Source organism: Cervus canadensis, chromosome 6, assembly GCF_019320065.1.
Source record: "Cervus canadensis isolate Bull #8, Minnesota chromosome 6, ASM1932006v1, whole genome shotgun sequence".
In the NCBI taxonomy this organism is placed as follows: Eukaryota; Metazoa; Chordata; class Mammalia; order Artiodactyla; family Cervidae; genus Cervus; species Cervus canadensis.
Window position 1 is genome coordinate 13990191 of NC_057391.1, and position 15212 is coordinate 14005402.

Sequence of the window (15212 nt, forward strand, 5' to 3'; positions counted from 1 at the left end):
ATTCACCACTGATTTCAGAATATACTCTTTTCTTTCCCTACCTCTCCTTCCCTCCTTCTCTCTATTCCCTTCTTTCCCTTTTTGTAACTCCTTTCCTCCTTTGAGATAGTAACCACAGGCAAATTTTGAGGTCAGTTCGTCTAAGGATAGGACAAATTATATATATGATACTTATTTTATAAAATTTGCGTGGTATAGTTAGGCAGGGGGTGATAAAATTCTTAATTTGCGTTCAAGTCGAACTGTCATCTCACCTATGCAGATCTCAAGGTGTGTGTATATGTTTGTTACTTAGCTCAAAAAAACATATATCTTTAAATGGCTTTGTATTATTTTAGATAAAATTAATATCAGCATGTTTTTATACATGTCCTTTTTAGATGCAGACGTCTGTGATTAGACATTTAGCACATATCTTATTTTTCAAATGCCATAACTGACTTGTTATCTAAACGCTAGCATCCATCCTAGGTAATTAAAGGCATGTGAATGATTGAAGTTTTTTGTTTTGTTTGCTACTGTGTTCCATATTGATGAATTTGAAGGTAATTAAAAAATATAATTCTTTTCTTCTTTAGCATCAGACAACAGTCAGCGCTTTCGAGAAACCTGTTTTGCATTTGCATTGACACCACAACAAGTGCAGCAGATCAGTAGTTCCATGTAAGTTGTCTTTGCGTGTAACTTGCAGTTTAACCTTTGAATCCAGTTTTGTCTATAATAAGTGACTTTTTGAAACAGTATATTCAGGGGAGAGTATTATTGTCATGTAAGTATTAGTACTGAAAATATTATTAGAGTGTTAGTTACCATAAGAAATGTTAATATTTCTGATATACGTTCTGGACTTAGCCATGTCTTTGAATCAGCTTTCCTGTGTATGTCTTTAAAATAATTGTAGTTCTTACCATGTCTTTTCTAGGGATATTTCTGGGACCAAATGTGACTTCACAGTGCAGGTCCAGTTAAGGTAGAGTATTGACTACAGTATATATTCAAAGTTTAAAAGTCAATATTTCTTAAAGATTTAAAAAATCTTCCTAATTTTCAATAAGTATTTTCTGTGTCCTATATTTAAACCATTAACTTTTAAATACTCTCTAATTTAGATTCTGTGTGAGACATCTCTTGATAAATTTGAAAGGCAAAATGAAAATTTTCCAACGTGGTACTGTCCCATATTCAGTTTCTTTTCTTAGCCCATTTCTTCTAAGAGTATCTAAGACATCTTTTATGTTAATGTCTCTCTCTCTCACTGCTTACATAAACCATCTTATGCTGTTCTTTTTACTCAGTGACTATTCTAGTGTAGACTTAAGTGCCCCACACTGTTCTTGTTGCGATAGAGATAGAAGAGAAAATAAAAGACAATTGTTGTCCTCCGGAAGCTATTTTCCCTATAAAGTAGGAAGATAAGTCAAACATGTAGCCCAGTCTCAAAATCAAATACTAAGTTGTATGTACAGATTATAAATATACTAGGAGATCAGAAAAGAAATTAAAGAACCAGCTCAGTGCTTCATGGAATAATGTGGAAATCTCTGATCTAGACTTAGAAATAGTGTGATGAAAACTGAGAAAGCAGAGGAGAGATTGAGGTCTTGGTTTTGGAAGGCACTGACAAAGGTGTTTTTGTGTAAAAGATACTTTATCCTCTGTCAGGGGCAGATGATGATAATGACTGAATAAAGGGCTAACATTTGGTGCCTTCATAAATAATTACATATTGCTGTAATATTTTTTACTTCCTGCCTCAATTTACATTTTGTTCATACTGGTATGTGACTTTGTCTTTTAAAACAGTGGTTTTCAGACTGTTGCTTGAAGCCACCATTTGGGTCTACCCTCTGGCTATCATTCCACCTTCTCCCCCACCCCAGCTCTCCTACCTGACACACACACACATATACAAACTCGAACCAAAGTAGTGCTGCTTTGACCTGTTTTTACATGTTTGACTTCTGGGTTAGTTTTTGTTTGAGAAGAATATCCCAAGACTAACCGTAGTTCTAGAACAGAAGATCCTCCTGCTATTCTTAGCATTACTGTACATGCATTCTTTAAAGCAGCAAGCGGTATTGATCTCATTCCAAAGGAAGGTTTTCTTTCTTTCTAAGATCAATTCAGAGATTCTAAGGGAATCGTGATGGTTAAAAATGGCTTGTGAAGTGAAAGTTGCTCAGTCGTGTCCAACTCTTTGAGACCCCGTGGACTGTAGCCTGCCAGGCTCCTCTGTCTATAGAATTCTCCAGGCAAGGATACTGGAGTGGGTAGCCATTCCCTTCTCCAGGAGATCTTCCCAATCCAGGGATCAAATCCAGGTGTGCTGCATTGCAGGCAGAATCTTTACTGTCTGAGCAACCAGGGAAGCATAAGAATTCTGGAGTGGCTTAGCTATTTTAAATTCAAATTATCTCCGGAACTTAATGGAAAAAGAACCATTTTGTATTATATTTGGGAGTTATTAGGTGGTTCTTTGTGTTTTGCTAAATTGTTTTCATCCCCATACTGCTCATCCCTCACAGCAATCCCAGGGTATTAAGTTTAGAGTGTATACCTTCTACTATCTTAATTATAAGTCTTTATCTAAAACATGAAAAACAATTTGGTCAAAATTAAGATCAGTATTTTCTCTATTAGATTCCTAATCTGTTTTCATTTATCTGTTTCCCCTCTCCACCCCCATGAACTTCTATATAGAAACTTTCTGCTATTGTTCCTTTTTTAAAAAATCTTTTTTTCCCTTTAGTTTGTAAGAATGATTTAGATTTTCACTTTTTACTTAGTTGAATAGGAGTCAGCTTGTCACAGAAATTTTGTTTTCGGTAGCTTCAGGCAGCCAGGTCCACGCTTCTAATTTACCACGACATTGGTGTAATTGATTTGAAACTAGAGCATCCTCTTACTTTTGCTGTGTAAAGAACTGACCTATAATAGAAGGTTCTGCTGGGGTTAGAGATGATCTTGTGGGTGTTGATATCTATATGCTAAGTATATTTTGAGAAAATATTTGCAGGTTAGTAATTCTAAACCTTTCTATGACTCTCTAACCTCTTTGAGAATATAATGGGATCTATAGATTGTCCCTGCTTAAAGATGACCGTATATGTACCCACAGAATTTTACATAGAAAATTGTCCCATTTGTGGACCTTCCCTCCCACAGATTTCATGGCAGGCAGATCAAGATATTGAGAGAAGATACTTGTGCTTCTTGTGTAAAAACTTGTGTAAAGCCAATGAATATTTCACAGAATTCAGAGATAGCATACTTAACATATAACTCAAAAAGTTCTGTGAACATTCTGTAAAGGTGGAATGAACCTTAGCTCTATATTGGGAACAAAGAAGTAATTGAGAATCGTTGTCTTAAATAGCAAATTAATTTATTTCTCAATCTATGTAAGAATGAATAGAATAAGGAACTTCCCTGGTGGCCCTGGGCTAAGCCTTTGCACTCCCAACGCAGAGGGCCCAGTTCGGTACCTGGTCAGGGAACTAGATCCCACATACCACAACTAAGACCTGGTGCAGCCAAATAAATTAAAAAAAAAAAAAAAGAATGAAAAGATTGAGAGTGTACAAATTATGTAGCTGTCTAGGTTTTTCCTAAAAGATTATGCATTTAATTTAGAAATAAATGTTTTTGTGAGTTTCTAAATAGTATCCTAAATACGTGTGGATATAATACAAATAATGTTATTATTCAACATCTTCGATTTTCAGGAACTAATGGAATACTTGAACTTGGTGGACAAAACTTGACCCTGGAGCTTGACTTCTAGCATTTTCAGTATAGTCTGCTGAGAACCAAAAAAATGTTTTATAGACAAATAAATTGGGGAAATACCATATGTTATATTGGGCTTCCCAGGTGGCACAGTGGTAAAGAATCTGCCTGCCAGTGCAGGAGATACAGCTTCAACCTCTGGATTGGGAAGATACCCTGGAGGAGAAAATGGCAACCCAGTCCAGTATTCTTGCCTGGAGAATCCCATGGACAGAGGAGCCTGGTGGGCTACCATCCTTAGGGTTGCAAAGAGTCAGACATGACTGAGCACACACACTATGTTTCCCTCTTAAAAAGTTACAGTCCTTATTAGCTTTGAGATGTTCTGTATAGAGAAAACTTAATTGAATTTTTTCATTGAAGAATCAATGCTTTACCAAATGTCATTGTTTTCTGCCAAATATCAACATGAATCATCCATAGACATATACATGTCCCCTCATTCCTGAACTCCCACCCCACCCTGCTAGGTTGTCACAGAGCCCTGGTTTGAGTTCCCTGAGTCGCACGGCAAATCCCATTGGCTGTCTGTTTTACATATGGTAATGTAAGGTTCCATGTTACTCTCCAAAATTTCTTCAATGTATTCAACCCCAGAGCACTCACCCCTCAACCCCCTACCCCGGCCCCCACCAGCATGCTTGAACAAATGACTGGAAATATGAAGACAACTACAGTTTGGTAGTTGTGACTACTGAAACTCTACATTGACAAAATTATTTATTTTGATCCTATTTAAATGCATTTATTCATAATATGAAATATCTAGTTTTAGTAGTTGTTGCTGTTAAGTTTGACCATCTTTTAGATTAGCTATGGAACAAAAATATCAATGAGATCATCTTTTAATAAAGGAAATTAAATTTGTTCTTTATTGTTTAGGTTTTGTTTATCAGAAACCAGTTGTCCACAAGAAGATCACTTCCCACCCAATCTTTGTGTGAAAGTGAATACAAAACCTTGCAGCCTTCCAGTAAGTCCTAAAAGCTATTTTTCCAGTGCATTGCCAACATAGCTAGCAAATAAGTCATCACAGCTGTTGTTAATCATAGTTTTTCATTAAGAAAACATCTTTATTTTGGATGTATATTCGTGTGACTGAGTGAAACACTTGTACCAACTATGTACAGTTAACAGCTGTGACATTAGCTATGGAGACACAGTCTAGGACTTGGAGTTGGGTGTGGTGGCTTTTAGTATTTTATTTAATTTTGGGATGAAGAGATTGTTTCAACAAAACCTCAGATGTATTCTTGTGTCTGAAACCTTGTGGTAGATGAGAGATTTGAAGACTGCTCTGCATTTCACAAAGGAATGGGGGCTTTTATTGCTCACCTTTAAAATAGTCCTTATGTGTTTATCCAAGCTTTTTATGAACTCAACCTAATTCTTAAATTTTTAGAGATTTTTAAGTTCTATCACCAATATTTTTCTCAGGCTTACTATAATGAGACTGTAGGGTAGTTTAGAGAAACGTACAGAAAACTCTTACAAATGTTTGCTTCTCCACTTTTAAATGAAAATACTCATATTTTCTAATATGTAGTTTGTAGGTTTGGGTTTTTTTTTTTTTTTTTTTTTGAGGAATGGAAGTTGAAATGGTTGTGGAAGTAATAAATAGAAATGTTATATTCCATCCTTAGGGTTATCTTCCACCTACTAAAAATGGTGTGGAACCAAAGCGACCCAGCCGACCAATTAATATCACCTCACTTGTCCGATTGTCTACAACCGTACCAAACACCATTGTTGTTTCTTGGACTGCAGAAATTGGAAGAGTGAGTAAATTTTTGTTTCTTCCAGAGTTTTGTTTTATAAGGAAGGGTTAATCTCCATGGCTACTTGTGCTTATATATAAATAAAATGGGTATAAAATGAGTTGCCAAAGGATTTATTTTTGTCTCACCATGAATTTTCAACATGTTCCCATTTTAAAAATGGGATCTTGCAGTTTTCAGTGTTTTATACTTGATAACTTTCACTCAGTATTTTCATAAACATCTTCCTATGTCATTTCATGTTCATCTGCATGATTTTAAACAGCTACATCATATTCCAATACAAGCATCTATAGTTTAGCCTATTCCCTATTGTTGAACATTTATTTGGTTGATTCGTTACTATTTCAAAGAACATTTTGAAGGCTATCCTAGTAGCTCTAACTTTGCATACATACATAGTACTTTCTTTAGAGTAAATTCCCTGAAGTGGAATTGCTGAGTCAAAGAGCATCAGAATTTAAAGAAATTTTGTGTTCACTGGCAGATTGCCTTACCAGAAGATGTACAAATTTATTCTCTTTCAGTGTTTTTTCATGTGCCTGTTGACTGATAACACTGAGTTTTATTTTCTTTGAAATCTCTACTAATTTTTATAGGTAAATAGTGGTATTAGATTGCTTTAATTAGTACTCCTTTTATTATTACTGAGATTGAACAAATTTATTTGTGAATATTCACATTTAAAAATATATCAGTAGTTGTTTCTCTATTGCTGTTTTTATTTTTATTGTTTATGAGTTCTTATATTAGTGATTTAACCTTCTTCCACATGCTGCAAATGTTTGTTTCTAGTTTATTACCTTTTCATTTATGTGATTATTTAATGTGTAGAAGATTTAAATTATTATGGAGCCAAATTTTAACCAATTTGTTTCTTTTTTTCCTTTATTTTTTATTGAAGTATACTTGAATTACAGTGTTGTGTTAACTATAGCTATACATCAAAGATATGTGACTCAGTTATATATAGATATATATATTTACATTCTTATTCATATTCTTTTCCATTGTGGCTTATCACAGGTTACTGAATATAATTCACTGTGCTATACAGTAGGATCTTATTGTTCTTTCTATTCTGTATATACTGATGTTCATCTGTAAATCCCAAACTCCTGCTTCTACACTCTCTCATCTCCCTTCCCCTTGGCAACCACCAGTTTATTTTCTATGCCCTTGATTCTGTTTGTTTCATAGATAAGTTGGTTTGTGTCATATTTTAGATTCCACATATAAATGATACCATATGGCAATTCGTTCTCTTTTTGACTGACTTCCCTTAGTATGATAATCTCTAGTTGCATAGTTTTGTTTCTTTATAGTCGTTGCACTCAACCTCAGTTGCATTTAGTCTATCTGCCCTTCTCAATCTTACATAAATATTTGTTTATATTTTTTCTTGACTTTTGAGGTTTCTTGTTTTATCTTTACATATTTCATCCATTGTAAATTTACGTGTGGTGTGAAATAAAAATCTTAATTTTTTAAATAGCCAGTTCTAACACCATTAATTAGATAAATGCTAATTCTGAAGTAACCATTATTATATATTTGATTTTTATTTATCCTGTGTGTGTTTCTGCTCTTAGCCTAGCATTCTTTTTCTGGCACAATTTTAGAATATTTTTGATTATTACAGTTTTATATGAGTTTGTGTATATTCACAAATTCATTTGAAATTTTTAGAATGTATGCTATATTCCATGTACTGTACTGAAAACTAGCAGTAACATAGTGAGAAAAAAAAGTCCTGACTTGGAGCCAGGATCCAGGGGCCAGGTAGTTTACACACGAAAATGTGAAGGTGTCACAGGAAATATAAAGAAGAGGTGCATGGTGATATTAGAATATATTAGAGCACTTTGAACTAGAGAGAGGTCAGGTAGGGCTTCCCTGAGGGTGTAATGACTGAGCTAAGAGTTGAGAGAAGGGTAGAAGGAATCAGTTTGGTGAAAGGTTCAGAGCAAACAATCTTCAGAGTAGCCCACTGGCAGGTGTGAGCCTAGTTCTTTTCTTTTTTTTCCAGGCAAGACTTTATTGGGTCCCCTGCTGCAGCAAGGAGGAGCAAGAACAAACAACAGGTTTCCTTGTTTCCTTTCTCCCTGAGGGGAGATAAGCTTGTACCTAATACAGGGTGAGGGTAGGGGTGTGTTCCGGGGTCGGGCATGTGCAGTTGGGGCAAATTCTGGACAAACGATACGAAAAGACCAAAAAAACCCCACTGCCACTTTTAAGGAACCAGGAGCAAAAATAGGGTATTGCGAGCAAAAGCAGGGTACTGAGCATGTCCGCTGCACTCAACACCACCAGTGGGGTGGGCGAAACACCTAAGCCACTCTTCTGGCCTGACCTCAGAGCCTAGTTTTTTTAAGAAACTGAAAAGGTGCAAGAATGGCTAGAGTTTGGCTAGCCTTTAAATGGCTAGCCTTTAAGATATTCTGAATAGGTGGGCATATGGGCTTAGAAAAGAGTTTGGGTGAGAGAGAAAAAAAAAGCATTATCTGCATATCTGCATATTGGTGATTATTGGAGCCATAAAAGCAGGCTGACTTTGCTCAGGGAAAATGTTTCAAGTAAGAAGAGAGTGTTGCAGACTTATTCTTGAGGAACTATATAACATTTAGTACTGGGTAGAAGAGAATGAACCTGAAGAGGGCATGGGGAAATAGTACCAGAGATGTGACAGAATCGAGGGTGAGTAAGAGAAACCGAGGAAAGAATTGCAAAAGAGGAGGAGATGATAAGCAGTATCGAACAGATGTTGAGAAATCAAGTATTTTTCGAAGTCTAAAAAAATACTTTTTGGATTAAAAATACAGCATAAGCTGTTCTGGCGGATAGTGGGAGGAGAAGCCAGATTGTGACCAGGTGCAAGGGAGGCCATGGAGGTTGTGAGTTGTAGAAGTGTGGATTTGGAAATAGTTACAGGTAAGCTGGAGGGAAATGTGAGATGACAGTTACTTGTTTGCTTTAATGGGAGAGTGTTAAATTTGTATAAAGGATGATGGCAAGTATCATCTTGAGAGGAAGAAGTTAAATATACAAAAGGAAGAAAGAATAATCAATAGTAAATTTCATAGTAACTCATTGTAACTAGGAGGGACAGTTTCTTTATTTAGTGGAATAAAAGAAGTGTGTGTGTGTGTGTGTGTGTGTGTGATTGTTACTAGAGAGATGAGTTAAGCTCTAATCTGGTGACTTCCTGTATGTCTGTGAAATAGGAAGTGAGAGAAGCCGCTGAGAATGAGAGAAGAAATCAGGGCCTTGAAAAGAGTGAAATGTTGGAAGCGTAATTACAGAGAATAAGACATATTCCCCTGCATTATTCCCCCAAATCTTTCTGGAATTGAATGAACTTGCTTAAAATTAGCTTAGAGAAGATTAACTTATTTACGGTATTCAGTGTCCTTATTTCAGGAACTGTGTGTTTCTCCATTTATTCTAATCTTGTTTCATGTTCCTGTGTAATTTAATAGATTTCTTCTCATAAATCTTCCATTTTTTTTTGATTCTGTATTGTTTATTGTTATTACTGCTTCTATAAATAGTTCTTTTTCTATTGTATTTTCTAAAATTTTATTTTTTACTTATTTAAAAGCTAGTTATTGCCGAATATTTACTATTCTTATATTGTTTCTGATAACTTTTTAGTAGGTTCCTTAGTGTGTCCAGACCGGCAGTCGTGAGTCTGAGAAGTATCATTATATAAATAATGATAATCCTAATACTTATGCCATAATTTCTTCTTCTTCTTCTGTTGTGCTGTCTACAGCCTTCAGACAATGTTAAATAATGTGAGCACTAGTAGACATACTTGACTTGTTCTTTATGTTAATGAGAAGACATGTCACAGCATTAAGTATTATAATGACTATTAATTCTTAATAGAATTTAATTGCATTAATAACATAATCCTATGATCCTCTTTTTTACTGGATATTTTTGAGAGAAATATCCAGTAAATTTTGATATTTTATCAGAATCCTTTGTGACATCTGTCACGATTATCTTTTTTCCTTTGCCTAATCACTATGTCACTGTTAGGTTTCAAACCTTTAGAATGTTTTTGTCTGGTATACTTTGGGCTCCTTGTTTTTTTCGTCCTTTTTAAAGAAGGTATTGCAGATATTTTGGGTTTGTCTGTGTGTGTGAGAGTATAACCTGCCTGGGAAGTGAATAAACACCAGGGTGTTTACAGTGAACCGTGAAAAAAGTCTGAAACTGTGGGAGAGGAGGGAAATGTGGTTGCTGATAATATAGCACTAGAGGAGGGGGAGATATTCTTCCATGGGAAACGTTCCACAGGTTAGAAAGAAAACAGTATAGTATCTTCAGTGATTTGAAGATCTCCCAGGTAAGATCTTTATGTAGACCCTGATCTAAAAGTTGGAGATCTTTTTTGAGGTAAAACGCTGAAAGTAAATTATTCTTTTTTAAAGCTGCAAAAGTAACTTATTAGTTTGTTTTTTGATCACTAGTTTTATTCAGCTTATGAAGATACTCTAAATAGTACATGTAGGATCTCTTACTGTTTGGAGGATTAATTTCTATATTATTAGTTTTTATTGAGAAATGTTGCCATTATGTCTTCAAAGGAAATGTGGTAAGGTGGTGAGTGGGAATGTTAGTCACTCAGTCATGTCTGACTCTTTGTGACCCCGTGAACTACAGCCCACCAGGCTCTTCTGTCCATGAAATTCTCCAGGGGATCTTCCTGATCTAGGGATTGAACCCTGGTCTCCTGCATTACAGGCAGATTCTTTACTATCTCAGCAACCAAGGAAGCCCATAGTGGTGGTAACCATCTTACAATTTATTTTAACTCTTTACAGTCAACATGTTGTACACTTTAAAACTTACGCAATGTTATATGTCAATTAAAAAACTGTAAAAGAAAAAGCTACTACAGTGCTTGAAGGAAATAAGTGAACAATATTATAACTTCAGAGTAATCACTGCATCTAGTATTTATTAAACTGTCATTGTAGAGAAGTTTAGATACTTGTATAAATATTGATACTTAATGTGTATATTATATCTTAATAATGAAGAAAATGTCCTGTGAACTCATTAGACAGTTTTGAAGACTCTTTGAAAGAGCATTTGACAAAAGCAATAGTGTAGTGCAATGTATTTCAGTAGTTGGAGTTAGATAGCACTTTGAAAGGGTAGCTGGATTAGTATGTTACCATCCACCTAGAAGTGATACTATATCACTATGAAGGTGGGTTTTCTTTTTTTGGAGTGGGGAGTTGCTGCTGAATTTCATGTGATATAAAATTTAATTCCATATTATCAGTATAAGTGGTGTTTGTTAACAGCTGACCATCTCTTTGCTTTTTTGCTTGTTATATGTTTCAACTAGAGTGAACATATATTTTCACTTGTACCTGTGGTTTCTACTTGATCTCTCCTTAAAAATCTATATAAAACCTTAGGTGATTCTGAATATTCAAGCTGTCAGTATATGATTTCACAGTGTTAATTAGCATTTCTTCAGTTTCTGTCATACTTAAAGCATTCATCAAATAATAAAGATGAATAGGATTTTTTTTTTCTAAAAGAAGTTTTTTAGTTTTATATTAGATTGGTGTGTTTGTTGTCAGTCTAAAATTTTGGCAAATTTTCAGTTATTTGTTCCTCATTAATAAATTAGAAGATTTGGGACTTGCCTGGTGGCTTAGTGGTAAAGAATCCACCTGCCAATGCAGGAGACATGGATTTGATCCCTGTGGCGCACAACTATTGAGCCTGTGCTCTGGAGCCCAGGAGTCGAAACTACTAAAGCCCACACACCCTAGAGCCACGCTCCGTGATAAGAGAAGCCACCTCGACGAGAAGCCCATGCACTGCAACTAGAGAGTAGCCCCCACTCGCTGCAGCTAGAGAAAAAGCCTGCTTACCGTGGCAAAAGAAAGACTACTAAAAATAATTATGTTTAATTATGGGATTTATTAATGAAAGTACGTGTGTATGTGTGTTAGTCGCTCAGTCATGTCCGACTCTTTGCAACCCCATGGACTGTAGCCCACCATACTCCTCTGTCCTTGGAATTCTCCAGCCAAGAATACTGGAGTGAGTAGCCATTCCCTTCTCCAGGGGACCTTCCTGTGCCAGGGATTGAACCTGGGTCTCCTGCATTGCAGGTGGATTCTTTACTGTCTGAGCCACCAGGGAAACCCCTGATGAAAGTAAATTAGCTCTAAGTTTTTAAATTTAACTTTTATTTTATATTGAGGTACAGTTGATGTACAGTGTTGTGTCACTTTCAGGTGGACAGCAAAGTGACTCAGTTTTACATATACATGTATCCTTTCTTTTTCAGATTCTTTTCCGTCTATGTTATTACAGAGTATTGAACAGAGTTCCCTGTGCTATTTAGTAGGTCCTTGTTGATTATATTTTATGTATGTGCTGTGCTTAGTCACTCAGTCATGTCCAACTCTTGGTGACACCATAGACTGCAGCCTGCCAGGCTTCTTGTCTATGGGATTCTCCAGGCAGAAATACTGGAGTGGTTTGCCATGCCCTCCCAACCCAGGGATTGAACCCAGGTCTCCCGATTTGCAGGCAGATTCTTTATAGTCTTAGCTACCAGGAAAGCCCAAGAGTACTGGAGTGGGTAGTCTATCCCTTCTCCAGGGGATCTTCTCAACCCAGGAATTGAACCGGGGTTTTCTGCATTGCAGAAGTGTGTATATGTTAATCCAAGACTCCTAATTTATCCTTCTCACATTAGCTTCTTTGGTACTTTTCTTTTCCCCCCAGAAATTGTATAACATGTGAGCACCAGTAAGTTTCTGTAAATGAAAATGTGACCTTCCAGAGGGTATTATGGGATATATTCTCTTGCCAAAAGAGGGCAATGTGTTTTCCAGAAAGTGGACGTAAATGCAAGTTGAGATGTACATTGGACTAGGTTAGGAGGGTCAAATCAAATGGTGTGTGAAGTTAAGATCTATAGAGAACCACTCTGGCCTTGGCCATTAGTCCTTTGTCTTGATATCCCTACTCTTTCCTCTTGATTTCTAGTGCCACCTTTGTCACCAAGCAGGTACATGATCATGAGCAGATTACATACGTTTTTAAATTTTAAATTAAAAAATATTCTGTGTGCTTCCATTGCATCAATCCTTTACTTAGAAAAGTACTTGCCCTACCTATCTCTCACAGGCCTTCTTTGAGGTTTAAATGAAGTGGATAGCATACATTAAGAGTGCATACAAAGCTCTATATAGCTAATAAATTGAAGATGGCAATAACTATTTTTCCTTTTGCTTCTTTCCCAGTCACTTGATCTTCTTGATTCCAATACCAAGTGGAAAGTGGGCCTCCTCATTTACCTCTCTTACCCTTCATAAGCTTCAGCCCTCTTTTATTCCTCTTATCCAGTCATGTACCCTTTCCTTTGCCTTGTTGATCAACTTTTTCTTTGTTCCTCTTTTCCTACTTGCATCTCTGGTTAATCCCTCTGCTGGTGATGGACATTCATCTGTTCACTTGCCAAACCAGCGGCTTCTCTTTGACGGTTCAGTATTCCCTCTGCTTATTGTGGTAATAGCCCCAGCAGGGTCTTTTCAATAACTAAAGCATAGAGAGAGGTAAATGGTATAAATTACCAAGCTAATTTGTAATTTTTTAAATAGCTACCGTTACTTACTAAATATGGTTTACGATGACTTTGACATCTTATTGTCCTTGGTTTATATTTATGTTTAACAATGTTCTTTTACAAAAGTGCCTAAAATGGTTAGCTTCAAGCATAGGTAGTCAAGTAATACAGAAGCATAACAGATCTGGCTTTATCTCTTGAAAGTTGCAAAATTAGGGCAAATTCTTTTACTTCTCTGCATTTCACTTTCCTCAGCAGCTTTTTGGTTAAGATTAAACGAATTACTGTTCATGAAAACACCTAAGATAGTGTTTGCACACAGTAGGTGTTTTAACAGGTGTTAATTTTCTTTCTCTATCATTTTGGGATTAAAGTAGATATACCTATTTACTTAGATATGTTGTTTGTTTTCTACATCGTTTTTTGTTTGTTTGTTTGTTTTCCAGAACTATTCCATGGCAGTGTATCTTGTAAAACAGTTGTCCTCAACAGTTCTTCTTCAGAGGTTACGAGCAAAGGGAATAAGGAACCCGGATCATTCTAGAGCTTTAAGTACGTATGATAATCTTGTTTTATTTATGCAGCTGAACTGTTTTGGTAAAAATTAGAATAGTGTTTTTTCAACTCAAGAAATTTTAGATTTTCTTTTTTTTTACTAGAGGTTGTCACTGTGAATTAAAACACTGAAAACCTTGTTTTGTGAGCTAGAGTGATTCAAGACTTAACAGTAGTTTTAGGGAATTCCTTGGCAGCCAAGTGGTTAAGACTCCATGCCTCCACTACAGGGAGCATGGTTGAGGAATTAAGATTTCACATTAATTCCCTGGTTGAGGAATTAAGATCTCACATACTGCATGGTGTGGCCAAAAAAAAAGTTTTAATATCTTTGTCATGACCTTTATTGTATAATTTGTATTTTATTGATCTTAAAATTAACTTTGTAACATCAGTATATGAACACAGAATATTTTACCAAAGCTTCATAAAAATAAATGTTCAGGAATTTTAGAAGATGGAAAGAAAATCTTGGCATATATTTTACAACAATTATTGTGTATTAAAAGTTTATCCAGGAAAAACGTCCAGGGATATGTGATGACAGCATCCCTGCATTAACAAAGTAAAAAGAAAGTCAGTGGGGTGGTAGATAAAATAATGAAATAAGTTCTGCTTTTAGTCAACTGTGTAGCCTTGGAAAGTCAGTCTACCTCCTCTGAATTGCTCGTTCCTCATCTGTAACAAGATACCACATGATACCACATGATAATCTAACACTCCTCCAAAATCTGCATTCTTAGGTAGAAAGGATCATTCCTTTTGTTCTGTTGAACTTGAGAGGTAGAAAAGTGCAACTAAACTATTCTGCCCTCAGTGAGGGTTAAGCCCAGAGGTTGACGGCCTTTCCAAAGAAGTAAACTAAGCTCTTCCTTTATTCTCTTCTTTATAAGAAGTAGATTCTTCATGAATGAATTTGCGGGTATCTGGAAATGGGCACTTGGAACACAAAACTTTTACAGATGAAGGTTAGATGGCTACCGTTAAGGACATTCTTGATGTGAGTTGGTTAATGGAGCCCCTATCAGATTTGTAGTTAGGAACATTCTGACAGAAAAAAAAACTCAAGCAGTAAGACCACCTTTCCTCTTGCTTCCCTTTGTGGCATAGCGTTTATTTTTGTTCTAACCTGTTTTCATACCAAAGTAAAAGATTCCACTACCTCTGAATATCAGTATGCCCTTAAGAGTTCATTGAAGGATTTTTCTACTTTAAAGAGGCTCTTTTAAAAAATGCAGATATTCTGAGTCAAGAGGAGCACACTGGTGGCTAATGCCTCTGTAGGCATTCCTTGATAGACAGTGGAGAGCTGGAGGCCTGGTTGATGTCTAAGGGAGTAGAAGTACCATTTGCCAAGGCCAAGGAGATAGTGAGGGACCCTAAAAGTAAGAGAAGGGACCAACACCTGCTTTGAAGGAACATGAAGAGAAGAATTTTTCTTTTTTCACACTCCATTCCTGGTCATTCTCTTGAGA

General features: G+C 36.1%; 1 protein-coding gene across 2 annotated transcripts in view; it reads left to right on the plus strand.

Annotated features, from left to right (window-relative positions):
- Positions 1-15212, plus strand: part of PIAS1 (protein inhibitor of activated STAT 1) — a 125153-nt gene that overhangs the window by 77368 nt on the left and 32573 nt on the right. For both annotated transcript variants that reach the window (XM_043470891.1, XM_043470890.1), the window contains exons 3-7: positions 579-663; positions 923-970; positions 4672-4762; positions 5433-5567; positions 13629-13734. In XM_043470891.1, coding sequence (XP_043326826.1) covers positions 579-663; positions 923-970; positions 4672-4762; positions 5433-5567; positions 13629-13734 — 465 coding nt within the window. The remainder of the gene's footprint in view (positions 1-578; positions 664-922; positions 971-4671; positions 4763-5432; positions 5568-13628; positions 13735-15212) is intronic.